The 15,594-nt window shown below is 39.3% G+C and overlaps 1 protein-coding gene across 1 annotated transcript in view; it reads left to right on the plus strand.

Annotated features, from left to right (window-relative positions):
- The first annotated feature begins 1,101 nt into the window (after positions 1-1,101).
- The window catches only part of LOC136866754 (cilia- and flagella-associated protein 52), a 256,308-nt gene continuing 241,815 nt past the window's right edge, over positions 1,102-15,594 (plus strand). The window contains exons 1-2 of the mRNA XM_067143864.2: positions 1,102-1,165; positions 13,418-13,617. Coding sequence (XP_066999965.2) covers positions 1,102-1,165; positions 13,418-13,617 — 264 coding nt within the window. The remainder of the gene's footprint in view (positions 1,166-13,417; positions 13,618-15,594) is intronic.

Genomic DNA, 15,594 nt, shown 5'->3' on the forward strand with positions numbered 1-15,594 from the left:
GTGTGACATTTCAAAACCCGCAGATCACACCTACAACAACACATCGGTATTGAAGTTTAACTGCTGCTCAATACAATAAACTAGGCGTAAGCCAGTTAAAATATGGGTTGAACAGGTCAGAATATTATGAAGTACTATAAAAATCTCTTTGTCACTGGAAGAATGTATATGCAAACACAATATTACTTACATTTTCTTGTCACGAAAGGAGCGAAAGAAAGACCGCGAATTCTTCTCTGTTTCATAGTTACTGCAGCCAAACTCAGCACGTACCTTTCCCCTCATGCTGAGAGAAGATATCTAGGAATGACACACGCTGCTATTTAATTATGTCAACTCACTTAAAACGCATGAATAACACAAAAAACACACAGAAATACACGTGCTCTTATGACAGAATCAGTAGTTCTCAGGTCTACCAGCTAGAGAGAGCTCTAATAGCTGTCTCTCGATATCTCGCTGAGTGGCGGGTATTGTTTATACTGCATTTGGTTAAAGCTAAAAAGTAATGCATAAATAAAGGATGCTAAATTAATTGTAAAGTGGTGGACGACAAGAAATTAGCTGAAAAACATACATAGGTATCATAAACTGTGTGAAAACAAAACAGAACAAAACTTGGGATAGAGAATGTACAGGAACACAAGGTTCTACTCTTCATTCTAGTTTGATCCATCACGGTGTCAATCTACATCACAAACATGACCGGATGTTTGCAGATTCTAATAATGACTTTAGACAAAAACAAAGCATGTGATTCAGCGATAGAGGACCACTATAAAATGATTGAATATATGTATATAACCATCACATTTGTTCTAGCTTTTTATGGTCAGCTGCTGAGGAATGTGCCCCTAAGCCGTTCTCGTAATTTCCACCTACAGTAGCATGGAGACTAAAAAATATTTGGAAGTACCTTCGTATCTGACATCTTTGGTTTTACTTATTCTCCTTGGTTTCACCATGGCAACGAAGGTTGTGTATCATTTAAAAGATGTGCGGTGATAGACGAATTTCTTATGAATAAAAATACGATCGTTTATTCAGTTCTTCGATATTTTATGGGGATTTTGTTAATTTTTATATATTTATTTTCAAAAAATGGAAAACTGTGAAACTGCAGATGTAAAAGATTTAGAAGTTCTTTCCATAATAGGATTTGATGGTAAGACATTATCGGTACTTTTGACTGTGGACTTTATTATACTTTCATAGGTTCATGAGAGCATTAGACTAGGCAACAGGTGGGAGATATGTACGATCCTAATGCATTTTTTTTTCTGTGTGACCTTCCTCTGTTATTGTTCATATTAGTTTCTTAACATAGATTGTGTAACACTGCGATTTTCTATATTACACAACTGTATCTGTTCTTTGCTGTGATTATTATGCAGATGCTGATAATTTTGCGAATATATTATGAAACATTTTAAATGTGTAATTAAAGGTGTGGGTGTGATTAACAAAGTGGCTTAGCTGGTGGTTTTCCACTAAGATGGTCGAGGTTTGAATCCCAGGGGATCCTAGAGTGGATTTCCACATCACAATGTCATGTGTGTATGCAAGGGCATTTGTCCTTACGACCACAGTCAATGTCCAGCTGCCGTTATATTCCATGATGAATATATGATATAGGGCCTAGTCATCAGATTCACAGATAAGATCAAACTCCAAAAGGCAATGGATGCACACAAGAAAATGGGCAGGTGATAATAGACTCGCCATAAACCGAAAGGTGTCTATAAATGGTTTTCAGACATGAATTTCCCAACTGCTGGAAGATCATCCAGAATTCCTGCATAAGAAGTAGCCATGGCAGGAACAAAAACATTATTTGATATAAGAAACTTGAAATCACATTCTTTTTTGTTATTTGATTTACGTCGCACCGACACAGATATGTCTTACGGCGACGATGGGATAGGAAAGGTCAAGGAATTGGAAGGAAGCAGCTCGAACCCACTATCTCCTGATTACTGGATACTGGCTTCACTTAAGCGACTGCAGCTATTGAGCTTGGTGATCACATTCTTTAATAGTGAAATTCTACCTGTGATTATTGATAGAACTGAGATAATATGGGAGAAACTCAACCACAAACACTCAGCAGTACGGTACTGAAAGTGTGTCTGTCCTTGAAAACTACAGTAACATCTCTCGAGAATGACAATCTTTCGTCACGTTAGTGATCTTGATCAGGGCCTTCATGACCATCTCATAGCATTAGTATGCAAATTCACTGGCTTTAGATGATGTGGCTGACTTGAGTAATACAATGCAGCTTGCAATTTTTATTCAAGGTGTCAACAAAAGAGCTACTTCAACTCTTTCCAGTGAAAGGCACAATGTCAGAGCAATAGATAATGGATTGTGTTGAGCAAGTAATTTCCTGCCCTAACCTCCCGTGGCAAAATATGGTGTTGGTTGTTACTGATGGTGCCCGTTGCATGTCAGGAATGAAGAGTAGATTTGTGGGATGTCTGAATAACAAGCACTTAAATCTTGCAGTTGTTGAGAGACTGGTGCCAATACACTGCCTTATACATCAGGAATGTTTGTGCTTAGAGGAAGTCATTCAAGTGGTATGGTTCCAGTGTATGGGACTCTCGCAAACTTTTACCCCTCTGTGTGGGGGCGCTAGAATAACACCCACGATATCCACTGCCTGTCGTAAGAGGTGACTAAAAGGGGCCCCAGGGGCTCTGAACTTTGAAGCGTGGGTTGGCGACCACGGGGGCCTTAGCTGAGTCCTGGCATTGTTTCCACTTACTCGTGCCAGGCTCCTCACTTTCATCTATCCTATCTGACCTCTCTTGGTCAACTCTTGTTCTTTTCTGACCCTGACGCTATTAGGTTTGCGAGGGCTGGGGAGTCTTTCATTTTCACGCCCTTCGTGGCCCTTGTTTTCATTTGGCCGATACCTTCATTTTTCAAAGTGTCGGATCCCTTCCATTTTTTTCCCTCTGATTAGTGTTATATAGAGGATGGTTGCCTAGTTGTACTTCCTCTTAAAACAATAAATCACCACCACCTCGCAAACTTTAGGCTGGGACGACTTACGAGTAAGGTAACCAGCTGCTTGATTAACCAGTAAGTTCTCAGCTGTTAGTGGGGAGATGGCGTGGAATGACATTACTAGATGAATAAGGTTGAGTAGTGCTTTTTAGAAATAGGAAATATCACCATCAGTATGAAGTTGAAATTCAGGAGACAAAGTCGGGCAAATATTTGTTTATAGGAAGAGGATCTTGGGATTGGAATAATTCACCAAGGGAGATATTTGATAAATTTCCAACTTCTTTGAATTTTTTAAAGAAAAGTCTAGGTTAACCACTAAGGGGAATCTCCCACCTGGGCATTCTTTTTCTTCCTTTCTGCAGTCAGTAAGATCTCTCCATGCCTCAGTACATGCAGTCACTGACCTGGACAGTGAGTACAGTCCGGCTCCATGTCTGAATGGTTAGCACCGGGCGAATTTGCCATGCGGTTGGGGGTGCGTGGCTGTGAGGTTGCATCTGGGAGATAGTGGGTTCGAATCCCACTGTTGGCAGCCCTGAAGATGGTTTTCTGTGGTTTCCCATTTTCACACCAGGCAAATGCTGCGGCTGTACTTTAATTAAGGCCACAGCTGATTCCTTCCAACTCCTAGGCCTTTCCTATCCCATCATCGCCATAAAACCTATCTCTGTTGGTGCAATGTAAAGCCACTAGCAAAAAAAAGAAATGAATGGTTAGCATGCTGGCCTTTGGTCACAAGGGTCCCGGGTTCGATTCCCGGTGGGGTCGGGAATCTTAACCATAATTGGTTAATTTTTTCTGGAACGGGAGCTGGTTGTATGTGTCATTTTCATCATCATTACATCCTCATTGTGACTTGAGACGAGAATTATAGGCACTAAAAACAGTTAAAATAGGCAGGCATATAGGCTCTTAAATTAGCCAAAATAGGCATGTAAATAGGCACTAACGTGTAAAATAGGCAACAAAATAGGCATGAAAAAAGACTTAGGGCCTATAATTTAATAACATGCTCGTCCGGCTCCGCGGTGTAGGGGGCAACGCGTCCGCCTGTCAGCCAGCGGCCCCGGGTTCGATTCCCGGCTGGATCAGGGGTTTTCAATTAAATGATTAATACTGCTGGCCTGGGGACTGGGTGTTTGTGTCGTCCTTAATGTTCCTTTCCTCACATTCATAACTTTACACTTCCGCCATTTGCGAAATGCACGCAGGTTCCTCACATATAGTGCAAGTAGGGGCAAAAGATCTTTCTAGGTCGACGCCCCGAACAAATAGCATTTATAAAAATAATAACACGCTCAATTACGTTTTAATGTTTTCTGGTAATAATCTTGTTCTCTTGTCAGGCAGAATGTTTTGTACTGAGAGAAATCTCTCACCATCACAGGAAGTGATTGGACAGACCTTCAATGAAGCCACTTCATCTGGTTTTAGTTCAACTGCTTCATCTACCTCACCTCGTAGCACCGTGGCTACTTTTACCGTCGTTTTCCATCATGGATTCTGCTGCAGGACTCTTATGGAACTTTTTGCTGACAGCGGCTACATTCCCAGAGGTTCGGTCAAAATTTCTCCTGACTTTCACAACCCTACATGACTCCACCGGGGGAAAGCCACTCGTCTCCAACAGGGTGATTGCTCCCGGCAGCTTGTTGAAGTTTGAAGATGCTCCAGTTTATGCAGGGGAATATTAGCTCCCATCATTGCAGTGCACAGGTCTATAGAAAATTGTTGTTGGTCGCTGTTCACAGTGGACTAGCACGAATAGAAAAGCTGTGATGACAGCGCTTTCTGTACTCGTGTCAAATGCATCTGCAGTATTTCTATGTTGATCTATATGATATCTTTTCACATTTGATCTGAACAATAATACAATTTACTTAAATTACAATATTCTTATATTTCTACAGCTGGGCTAATTGGCAATAATGCGTAGTATAAACATAATAATGGCGTATGGCCTCTGGAGAGGCCTAGTGCGCGTCTTTTTCTCATAGACAGCCTATTAGGCGACCTGCATGTCTGTGAAGATGAGGGCCCTACCTAGGATGATTTCTAGTGCTGAAAACGCCACACACACCCAGTCCCCGAGCCATTGGAATTAACCAATTAAGGTTAAAATCCCTGATCCGATCGGGAATCTAACCCGGGACCCTGTGAACTGAAGGCCAGAACGCTGACCATTCAGCCAACAAGTCGGACAGTATAAACATGCATTTGTTTCATAAAAAAAAGAGGAGGACTATTAGAGGTGATGTTTCTAGAAGTACAAAACTTTAAAGTAGGAACAAGAGAATTCGTAATTTACATGGAAATATGTCCTCAAAAATTTTCAGTTATAATCTGGCAGTTTCCTGTCGAGTTCACCAGGTGATAAAATCATAAAAAATGACGTGAAACGATACCCAAGTAGTGTAGAGGAGAGATCCTTCCTATATGCTTGCCAGAGACTCACCATGCTGCCTCTAGCAGTATTCTTACTTATATAGAAGAATTAAAACGGAGGCACTATTAATCTCAGATTTGTGAACATTTTATATGTTGCTATTCGCCAGCTTTGGTCAGCCGGGTCAGCTGTCATGAAGACTATTTTCTGTTGCCTGCAATAGATCCTGCATCGTGTGTGCCCACAAGGCTGCAACCCTCGTTAAAAATTAGAAAACCGCGTGATTTGAAATTGTCGTGGCATGCGCCCATCAACTTACTTTTTGTCACAATTTAGCAAAACTCTAGATGGGATGCTAGAGCTTACAATCCCCAGACTCTCTTTGCTTGTACCCCCAGCACAACGGTTACAAACCGGACCTCACCAATGCAGACCAACGGTTTTTTCACTTGCCTGGCCTTGTAAAGATAGTCTTTGTAGCCTTGTTAAATACGCTGTGACATCGTCTGAGACTTGCCATCCTGTATGTCTAGCCTCTGTGACATCGTCTTAGGCGCACCACATTCGATCTTCAACCTATGTTTCGCGAAGGCTTAGCGGAAGTGTAATAGAGTTCACTAGAGCCTACACATAGCGCTGGTGAAAGTTACTCATGATTAAAAAAAAATACACATCAGTTGTAGTCCGCTTCTGTGGTGTAGTAGTTAGCATGATTAGCTGCCATCCACGGAGGCCCGGGTTCGATTCCCGGCTCTGCCACGAGATTTGAAAAGTGGCACTAGGGCTGGAGCCAGGTCTACTCAGCCTTTGGAGGTCAACTGAGTAGAGGTGGGTTTGATTCCCACCTCAGCAATCCTCGAAGTGGTTTTCTGTGGTTTCCCTCTTCTCCTCCAGGAAAATGCCGGGATGGTACCTAACTTAAAGACGCGGCCACTTCCTTCCCTCTTCTTTGCCTGTCCCTTCCAATCTTCCCATGCCTTCATAAGGCCTCTGTTCAGCATAGAAGGTGAGGCTGTCTGGGCAAGGTACTAGTCCTCCTTCCCAGTTGTATCCCACGACCCAAAGTCTCACGCTCCAGGACACTGCCCTTGAGATGGTAGAGATGGGTTCCTTCGCTAAGTCCGAGGGAAAACCTACCCTGGAGGGTAAACAGATTAAGAAGGAAAGAAAGAAAGAAAGAAAGAAAGAAAGAAAGAAAATATTTCAGTTGTAAATCTCTATTTTCACGGGAATTGAATCAGAGTTCAAAATACCAATTTTTAATTTTCCTCTCTGTGACAAGAGACTACCAGCGTTCTAACTCTTCGTTCAGTAATTAAATGATTATTTACATTTTAACAATATAAATTATTGAAAGTTCACAACTAATACAGCATTGCAACATAACAACTTTCCACAATACGTAAATTAATAGGCCTATAAATGCTACAATGAAATGCGATCGTAGTTCAGTCACGAAAAAAGATAAAAGGAACAAACGAACTTACCTCCTTACAGCAAGCTTGACAGAAGACTACCTTTCCATCCGTAGTGACATTGGGATCCCCTGTGATCCACCACTTCAGCCAGTAGGACTTCGACGATTTTCCTTTGCAATTACAATTTTTTCCTGTCTCGCCGACACAGATAGGTCTTATGGGGACGATGGGATGGGAAAGGCCTAGGAGTGGGAAGGAAGCGACCATGGCCTGGTGTAAAAATGGGAAACCACGGAAAACATCTTCAGGGCTGCCGACAGTGGGGCTTGAACCCACTATCTCCCGGATGCAGCACACAGCTGCACGCCCCCAAGCGCACAGCCAACTCACCCGGTGATTTTTCTTTGGTCATTGCCACAGACACGCTTCTTCACAATAAATCACAACACGTTCTGAAGATAAAGCGTACGCGTACAACAGTTCACATCGAGAAGGAGGTATAAGGGTTCAACGTTGATTGGTTCTCGCCTATGTCTTAGAAGGTTGGAGGGGTTGAAAGCTTCGAGGTCAAATTGTTCCTTGTTTCTCCTGACGGAAATTTCCCAAGAACTATTTCTCGGGACTTCCAAGAATTCCCATTTTTGTTCATGGGATAAACAGATCTTGAGAAATGAGAAGATAATACTGTCAAGCACATCAGTTACAATGTAATGCACTGGAAGAAAAGACTCCTTTAAAATAGATTCAAAAGGCATCAAATAGGCAATTATACTTCAAATAGGCACAAACCCCTGAAATGGGTATTTATAGGCACAATAAAACCAACAAAATCTAGTTTAAAGGACCCTAAAACGTATTTATATCTCAAAAGCCTACGTTTCTGAACACAGGAATAAAATAGGCAAATAGGCAAATTCCCGTCTCCAATCATGACGCACAGGTCGCCTACGAGTGTTAAATCAAAAGACCTGCACCTGGTGAGCCAAACTTGTCCTCGGACACTCCCGGCACTAAAAGCCATATGCCATTTCATACAGTCAGTACAGTGATATTCCGTAGTACACTGAAGTGTGCTGATTCAGCGAGAGAAACGTCTGGCATAGATTTGTTCAGTTATTAGACATGATTGCCCTTTTCATGGATATGAAAGCCTTAATAATCCTGAACTTCAGAATCTCGAGTGGGTGTCTGATCTGACTTATTGCACAAGGGAGAAACATGCTTGTTGCATCAGGGTCTTTAAAATTAAGAGGATGTTTACCTACCCAGATATACTTCCTCTTAAAACAAAAATAATCACCGCTGCCACCATCCCCACCCCCACCACCTAAAAAATTAAACTTTCTTTGAGGCAAGAAGATCTGGAATAAAAGCATCTGGTGCGGGAATTAGTATGTAGAAATTCTGAAGACACTGTCTGAAGAGTTTAGTAAGTAGTTCAGAGACATAGATGCTTTAGTGGACACATATTTTGCATTATTCACAATACCTTATAATTCTCAGCTAGTGTGGATGATGTCCCTACAGATCTGCAGTGTGAATTTATAGATCTGCAGAGTGAACATGGAATGAGAGATAGTTTATATATGATAGATGGCAAGGATTACCAGACTTTAATGAAGGCTTTCGTAAAATTCAGTTTCCAAGGTTGTATCAACTGGCCAGTAATATTCTCTGTATGTTCAACTGAGTAGAGGTGGGTTTGATTCCCAAAGAACATTCTGTATTTCAAATCATCATCATCATCGTCATGCAGTTATCAATATGAAGGTTGATTTGCATCAGCAGAAGCAAAGGCAGTCAGCCTCCATGAATTTCTATCTTGAGCAAGTTTCTTATTTTGATAATATCTTTTTAAATTTCTTGGTCTTCCTCGACTATTTCTTCCTTTGTACAATCAGTAAGATTTCTCCATGCCTCAGTATATGTCCTACTGGGCTGCACCTTCATCAGACTGTTCTTCTTGTATTTACATCCGGACTTGTTCACTTGTCGTCTTTTCTATCCAGCTAATTTTGAGCATTGCCTGTAGCACTTGTCATATTTTGTTACCATCCCAGCCTCACATCCATACAAAACTACGCTCCAGATGTATTATTTTAAGGAACCTTTTCCTGACCTCACTACCTGAGCTGTTTGATGTTATGTGGCTTTCCTAGGAAAAAAAAAAAAAAAAAAAAAAAAAAAAAGCGTGTTTTGACCTGCAAGATTTGACTGGTAATATCATCCTTACTTCTCCCATCAAATGCAAATTTACTGCCTAGGTAACAAAAGTTGTTTACCTCTTCAAGATCATGTCTTTTAAATATTAAATTTATTGCTGGGATCTCATTTCTGCCAATGTTTTACTGGTATTAATTTTCATTAATTAGTTGGAGAATATGACTTTCATACTGGACAAATCCAACCTGAGGTCATCTTCACTCTTCATTGAATTGATTGTTGAGTGCATTCAGACATCAATTCAAAGAACATTCTGTATTTAAAATCATCATCGTCATCGTCATCCAGTTATCAATATGAAGGTTGATTTGCATCAGCAGAAACAAAGGCAGTCACAGTTTGCTTCCTGATCTTCTGTTAGAAAAGTTTCTATTTGTTTTTGTCTTCTCCTGAACAGATTTCAGTTTGAGTATTTTAGAAGCGTGGGAAGCAAGACTAACTTAAGTTTTTATTCTAAAACTTTCACATGAAATAACTGTCTTTTTTTGAATTGGAACACTTATGTTCCTTTTAAAGTAATCAGTGATAATTCCTGTTACATGCATTTCACTAACTACCTTGTAAAGTAATTCCACTGTGTGGTCACCAGTGCTGATGTTTAACTCAGCTGGAATGCCATCTAATCCTGATGTCTTCTTTTTTCTTTAATTCAGCCACGGCTTTATGAAACTCAGATCTCATTATAGTGTTTCGGGTTGTTCTTCATTTTCGCATTCCTCGAGATCTTCTCCATTGTACGGGTTTTCTGTATATTTCTTCTACAAGTCGGCAATATCTGTAGCATCAATTAGAAATTTTCCATTATTCTCTTTTATGCTGTAATGTTTAGTCTTCTTAGGGCCCTGGGACCGCTACGGTTGCTGTGAAGGCCCTTCGGGAACTCTGAAAAGTGGTGGCAAAAGGGGTTCTGGTTAAGACGCAGCAGGTCGTTATGCTAGTTAGGTTCCAAAAGGGGTAAATAAAATAAAATAATTAAATGCTATGTAAATTTTAATCTTATAGCAGTTGTATTATTTGAAGTAATTCCACATACTTTATATGAGTTGACTATGTTTGTAAGTACAAGATATATTGTAAGTAGAATTTTGTAAACAATATAAGTGCACCTCTTAGTGTGGGATGACTTTCACTTCCTGGCTACCCTGTGCTGCGGGAGGAGTATAGCGCTGAGCATGCTATGAGTGCAGGCTTTTAGTTAATCAGGCATAACTGACAAATGGTTCAAAGAATTTTACCGAAATTTTCAGTTTGTTATTAATGCATAAACACACAAATAGCGTAAGTTATTGGAATTACGTAAGGTCAATGAAGTGGAAGAATCTTGTAATGCTTTCAAATCGAACAAGGGATGTGGCTGAACCAAATGTAACTGGTTTTTTGAGAAATAAGAGCTCAGTATAGGTTTCTGTACTATGCTCATTAACATTTTCACAGGATATAACCCGTTCTTTGCAGCATTCTGAGTCCCTTAATCTGCCATATACTTTGTCCTCTGTAATTATCCATGTCTTGCCACACAAACCCACTGTCAGTAACATTACGGACGATATTTTCTCGCGTATCAAAAGCAGCATCAATGTGTCGATCACTACTTTCACTCTCAAGTTCTATATCCTAGTCCCTGGTTAATGAAACAAAACTTTCTGCATCATCAGTCGGTAAAAAAATAGTTAATTTTTGAATTCGCGATCACAAGAAATTTTTTTAGCTACCGTGATGTCAACAACAGAACTTGTTGCTTTTTCAGATCATTTAGATATGATACATCATACATAATTGATAAAACCTCTATAGACAAACACATCAAATAAAAGATTGATGCTTCTTTTATATATATATCTTACTGTATTTGTAATAGTTCAAGAACTGTTCGCTAGACAGAAGCATAAAGCAGAAGCTGTTACGCGCGTGCGATGTAAGTCACTCTACGACAGAGAGTGTTGGGGAGTTGGTGTGCAGTGTACGGCACTCCATGTTGAGTGGTTAAGGATGACCTATGTGTTTAATAGAAAGAAAAAAAGTGTAAATTGTATAATACTGTATTCTGGATAAAGTCTTCTTCTCTTGTTAATTTAAAATTTAGTGCTTGATAATAATGTATTTTAGTTTACCATTTGCCACAGAGGTACTGTGTAGAGATGAGAAGAATGCAAGAATGAGGAATGTGGCCTGCAAGCACGAACTTCCTGTTCTGCCCAGACAGATCGGCTCTTATCTCCTCGTATCTGCTACACGAAAACATTGACTCACACTTTGCAGTTTGCTGGATTACAACTGACGAGAGTGAAGAGCTGCCAGTAGAAGATAATATAAAGTCGCCTGGATAGTAGCGGAGTTGCTATGGTAACCATTGCGTCTCTGGCTCTGCTGGTGAAAACCCCTTCGCCCCGTGCCTCACCGGGCATGTGAATTCTTCTGATCTCCCAACAGTAGACACCTCATTTTCAAATAAAGTGATTTTGATTTGATTTTGAGAATCCTGTAGACTCACTGGCAATCCAACTCATGCAGGCTATATAATGCTGGCACATGCTCCCTTCAGTGGTCATAAATATGGAGGACTTAAGGTCAGAATTGTGACTAAAGAGTACACCAATTTACTTCAAAAAGAAGATGGACTTCAGTATGGTATGTAAAGTAGAAGAAGCTTAGTTCATTTCTGAGTAGTGTCTGTACTCCTCGGGAGCAGTTATAAGAGGCCTCTACACTTCGTGTTAAGAGTGGTCTAAATTTCTGTTGACAGGATCTCTAAAATGTATGACTATAGACTGTGTGACCAGCTCCAGTCACATATATATATATAAAAATAATCACATTTTTCTGAAATGAAGACACAAAAATTTTGTACCAAGGCTAGGTTGTTCACCATAAGAGGCTTACGTAACACAAAAATTATGCATGAGTTGCTATTACATGAACGATTATGGTCAAACAAATAATCAATCAATCAGTCACCAGTGATCTGCATTTAGGGCAGTTGCACAGGTGGCAGACTTCCTATATTCTGTTGTTTACCTAGGCTTTTCTTAAATAATTGCAAAGAATTTGGAAATTCATTGAACATCTCCCATGGTGAGTTATTACAATCCCTAACTCCTCTTCCTATAAACGAATATTTGCTCCAATTTGTCCTCTTGAATTCCAACTTTATCTTCATATTGTGATCTTTCCTAGTTTTAAAAACACCACTCAAACTTATTCGTCTACTAATGTCTTTCCATGCCATCTCTTCACTGACTGCTCAGAACATATCACTTAGTCGAGCAGCTCGTCTACTTTCTCCCAAGTCTTCCCAGTCCAAACTTTGCAACATTTTCGTAATGGTACTCTATTGTCAGAAATCACCCAGAACAAATCGAGCTGCTTTTGTGAATTTTTTGCCAGTTCTCAAATTAAGTAATCCTGGTGAGGGTCCCATACACTGGAGTCATTGCAACATTCATTCTCGGCACTACATCTGGATGATACAATGAACCGGTGAAGACACCTGAAAGAGATCTGTGCAAAATGCAAAGCAGAAAGAAAATCTTTCTCTCATGATTAGGTTCAATGGCCCTCACCAATTTGAGTTTGAACTCCTCTTCATCTTCATCAAAGAGATAATAGTCTACAGCTACAACATATAAGTTGAGGTGATACTCACAGAAAGAAGACCAAGTGTGTCAGTATCGTTTTAACAGAGTTCAGTGTCTCTGTCTGTGAAGTCCACCAGTGTGATGACCTCTTGATGAAGATGGTGTCACTGATAGAAGAGAAATCCTCTTCAGTTCTATGTGCAACAATCAAACATGCCTGACAAAAAAAAAAACATATAAAGTTCTTCTGAAAGACTTATCTCATCATCTCTGGTGATTTCAACCAAAATGTCAGATGTAGGAAGGAAGATCATCAAGCTGCCAAAGTGAACACAGCACCAACAGGACCAGCGATAATCAGATGGTGACATTTGAAAGAGGAGGAAGCTAACATTATAGCACAACTGCCTATCACCACTGTAAAGAGAGCTGAATAAAAGTAAAAAAGGCTGCTCACAAACTCAAAATCTGTACATGCATTTCTTGAACAATGAAACCAGGATGACGTTGAATTAATAGATACATGGCTTTGAAACAACAGCTTTAAAGATGCAGTACATGAGAAGAAATAGTTTTAACCCATGTTATTTAATGACAAAACACGATCTCTTTGGAATGCCCTCATATTGGCAGGTAAGAATGTGATTGAAAATAAAAGTGTTTGTTATTTGAACCATTTCTCCTCTCTGTTGCTTCCTCTGTCAGTGCTAGCCTGTCATTCTTTTTGTGTTTTTTTCTGTATGTTCTTATTCTTCTTTCAGTTATGTGCACATAACATCATTTCTTTTCTTTTATAGGTACTGCTGTTAATGGACTAAAGCTTCATCCTGATGGAGTTCATATTCTTTACCCGTTGGGGAATAAAGTTGGCATTCAGAATTGGAAAACAAAGAATCAACAGTTTCTTTCTGGCCACACAAATGTAATATCTGCTGTTGACATTTCACCATGTGGAAAGTATGTAGCTTCTGGCCAGGTAAACTATATGGGTTTCAAGGTACGTATCTCATGTCAAATGGTACATTCTTGTTACTTTCAGAGGATCATAATGGGCATGTTAAAAAAAATATGTTAATCTTGATATCCTCTAGGTTTTGGAACAGAACTGAAGTCTTCGTTATCAGTCATGTAGGTGGCAGAAAAGCTTTATTGTTGGTTCTTATGGAAGTGAGTTTAATTGTCATAAATCTGAATCTTATTCAGCCTCCTGACCTTTTCATTTGCATTAGTTTGGTTTAAAATTGTTTTCTTCCAACTAGTACTTTACTTTTCAGAATGACAACTGAGCTGAAAGTGTTTATTAATATCCAAAATAAAGGCCATCATTTTCTATGACTTTCATCATTCTCTCTACCAGCATACATATTTTTTGGCAATACTAGTCTTTGATCTTGAAGGAACAGACTTTGCACAGTTGTTTCCAACATATTCTAAATCAGAGGTGTCAAACAGTCTGGGGGTGGTTTTGGCTCTCAATATTCCAAACGACTTGCAACTAAATATGTAGTTTCTATTAAGATTCACCCTAATCTATTAAGCTTTTACTTAAAGGATTACAGGAACCAAAATAAATCAAGCTTTAGGCTGTGAGAGTATCAGATCTCTAATAATAACTTACTTCACTTTCCATTATTTAAGAGCACCATTGAAAACTGTGAGGATATGTCCTGTATCATCTGTTAACATTGATATCAGTTCTCTGAAACAAATCTAATGAGAGGTTTAAAGATTTCTAATATTTCACATATTCCACTTCAGTTAATAATAATAATTTTGTGTGGCTATTTCTAGCCAGGTGCAGCCCTTATAAGGCAGATCCTCTGATGAGGGTGGGTGGCATCTGCCATGTGAAGGTAACTGTGTATTATTGTGGTGGAGGATAGTGTTATGTGAGGTGTGTGAGTTGCAGGGATGTTGAGGACAGCACAAACACCCAGCCCTGGAGCCATTGGAATTAACCCATGGAGGTTAAAATCCCCGACCCCACCAGGAATCGAACCTGGGACCCTCTGAACTGAAGGCCAGTATGCTGACCATTCAGCCAACGAGTCGGACTCAGTTATTGTTGAGAGCATTAAAGAAGATGTACATCTTGTACTTATTGGTTTCCGGTGTGAAACATTTAAAAATGTACCCTTACCAGAAATTTACTCAAAATATTTGGTTAAAAATATTCCACAATAAAAATGTATTATGCAAGGATGCTTTCAATTTTTAATAGCACATATGTTTGCAAACAAATCCAAATTAATTAAAAAATATGATGAGAGTTTTACCAAACTAAAACATTTCACCAGGTTTTGAACATTAGGTAGGAAAAAAGAGGTGCTAATCAATCAGTCAATCAATCAATCAATCAATCAATCAATCAATCAATCAATCAATCAGTCAATCAATCAATCACCATGATCTGCATTTAGGGCTGTTACCCAAGTGCAGATTTCACATCAATTTTTTATCTAGTCTTTTCTTATATGATTTCAACAAAATTGGTTGGACTATGGCTAGACTTCCAGTTCAAGATCATTCTTTTATCCCACATGCCAGTGTAAACTTACATAGTATGCTCACATAGTGAGGTTTTTTTTCCTTGCAGTTTATTCATCTATATATATAAAATAACTTGTTTAATAATATAGGAGGAGGGAAAATAATAGTAATCCACCATCTGTAATAATCATATAACTACATTTCAGTTGAGAATTGTAGTGTAGATCCAGTATATTAGATAGTATCTTGCCTGTTATATTCGTGTGTATCTTTGTGCATGGTGACCCTTTCGATACTTTAGCATTTAACCAAGTGGCAGGTTTCATTTCCATTACAGCATAGTAGGATAAACTTGTACTAATATTAATCTGTCTACACATTTAACTTTGTTGGTAATCCTTGAGTAGTTCTTGCGAATTTCTAACTTTAGGCCTAATTGGAATTTCCATTTATATTTGTGCTTAGTAATAACCTATTGTAATTA

The sequence above is a fragment of the Anabrus simplex genome, chromosome 3, assembly GCF_040414725.1.
Source record: "Anabrus simplex isolate iqAnaSimp1 chromosome 3, ASM4041472v1, whole genome shotgun sequence".
In the NCBI taxonomy this organism is placed as follows: domain Eukaryota; kingdom Metazoa; phylum Arthropoda; class Insecta; order Orthoptera; family Tettigoniidae; genus Anabrus; species Anabrus simplex.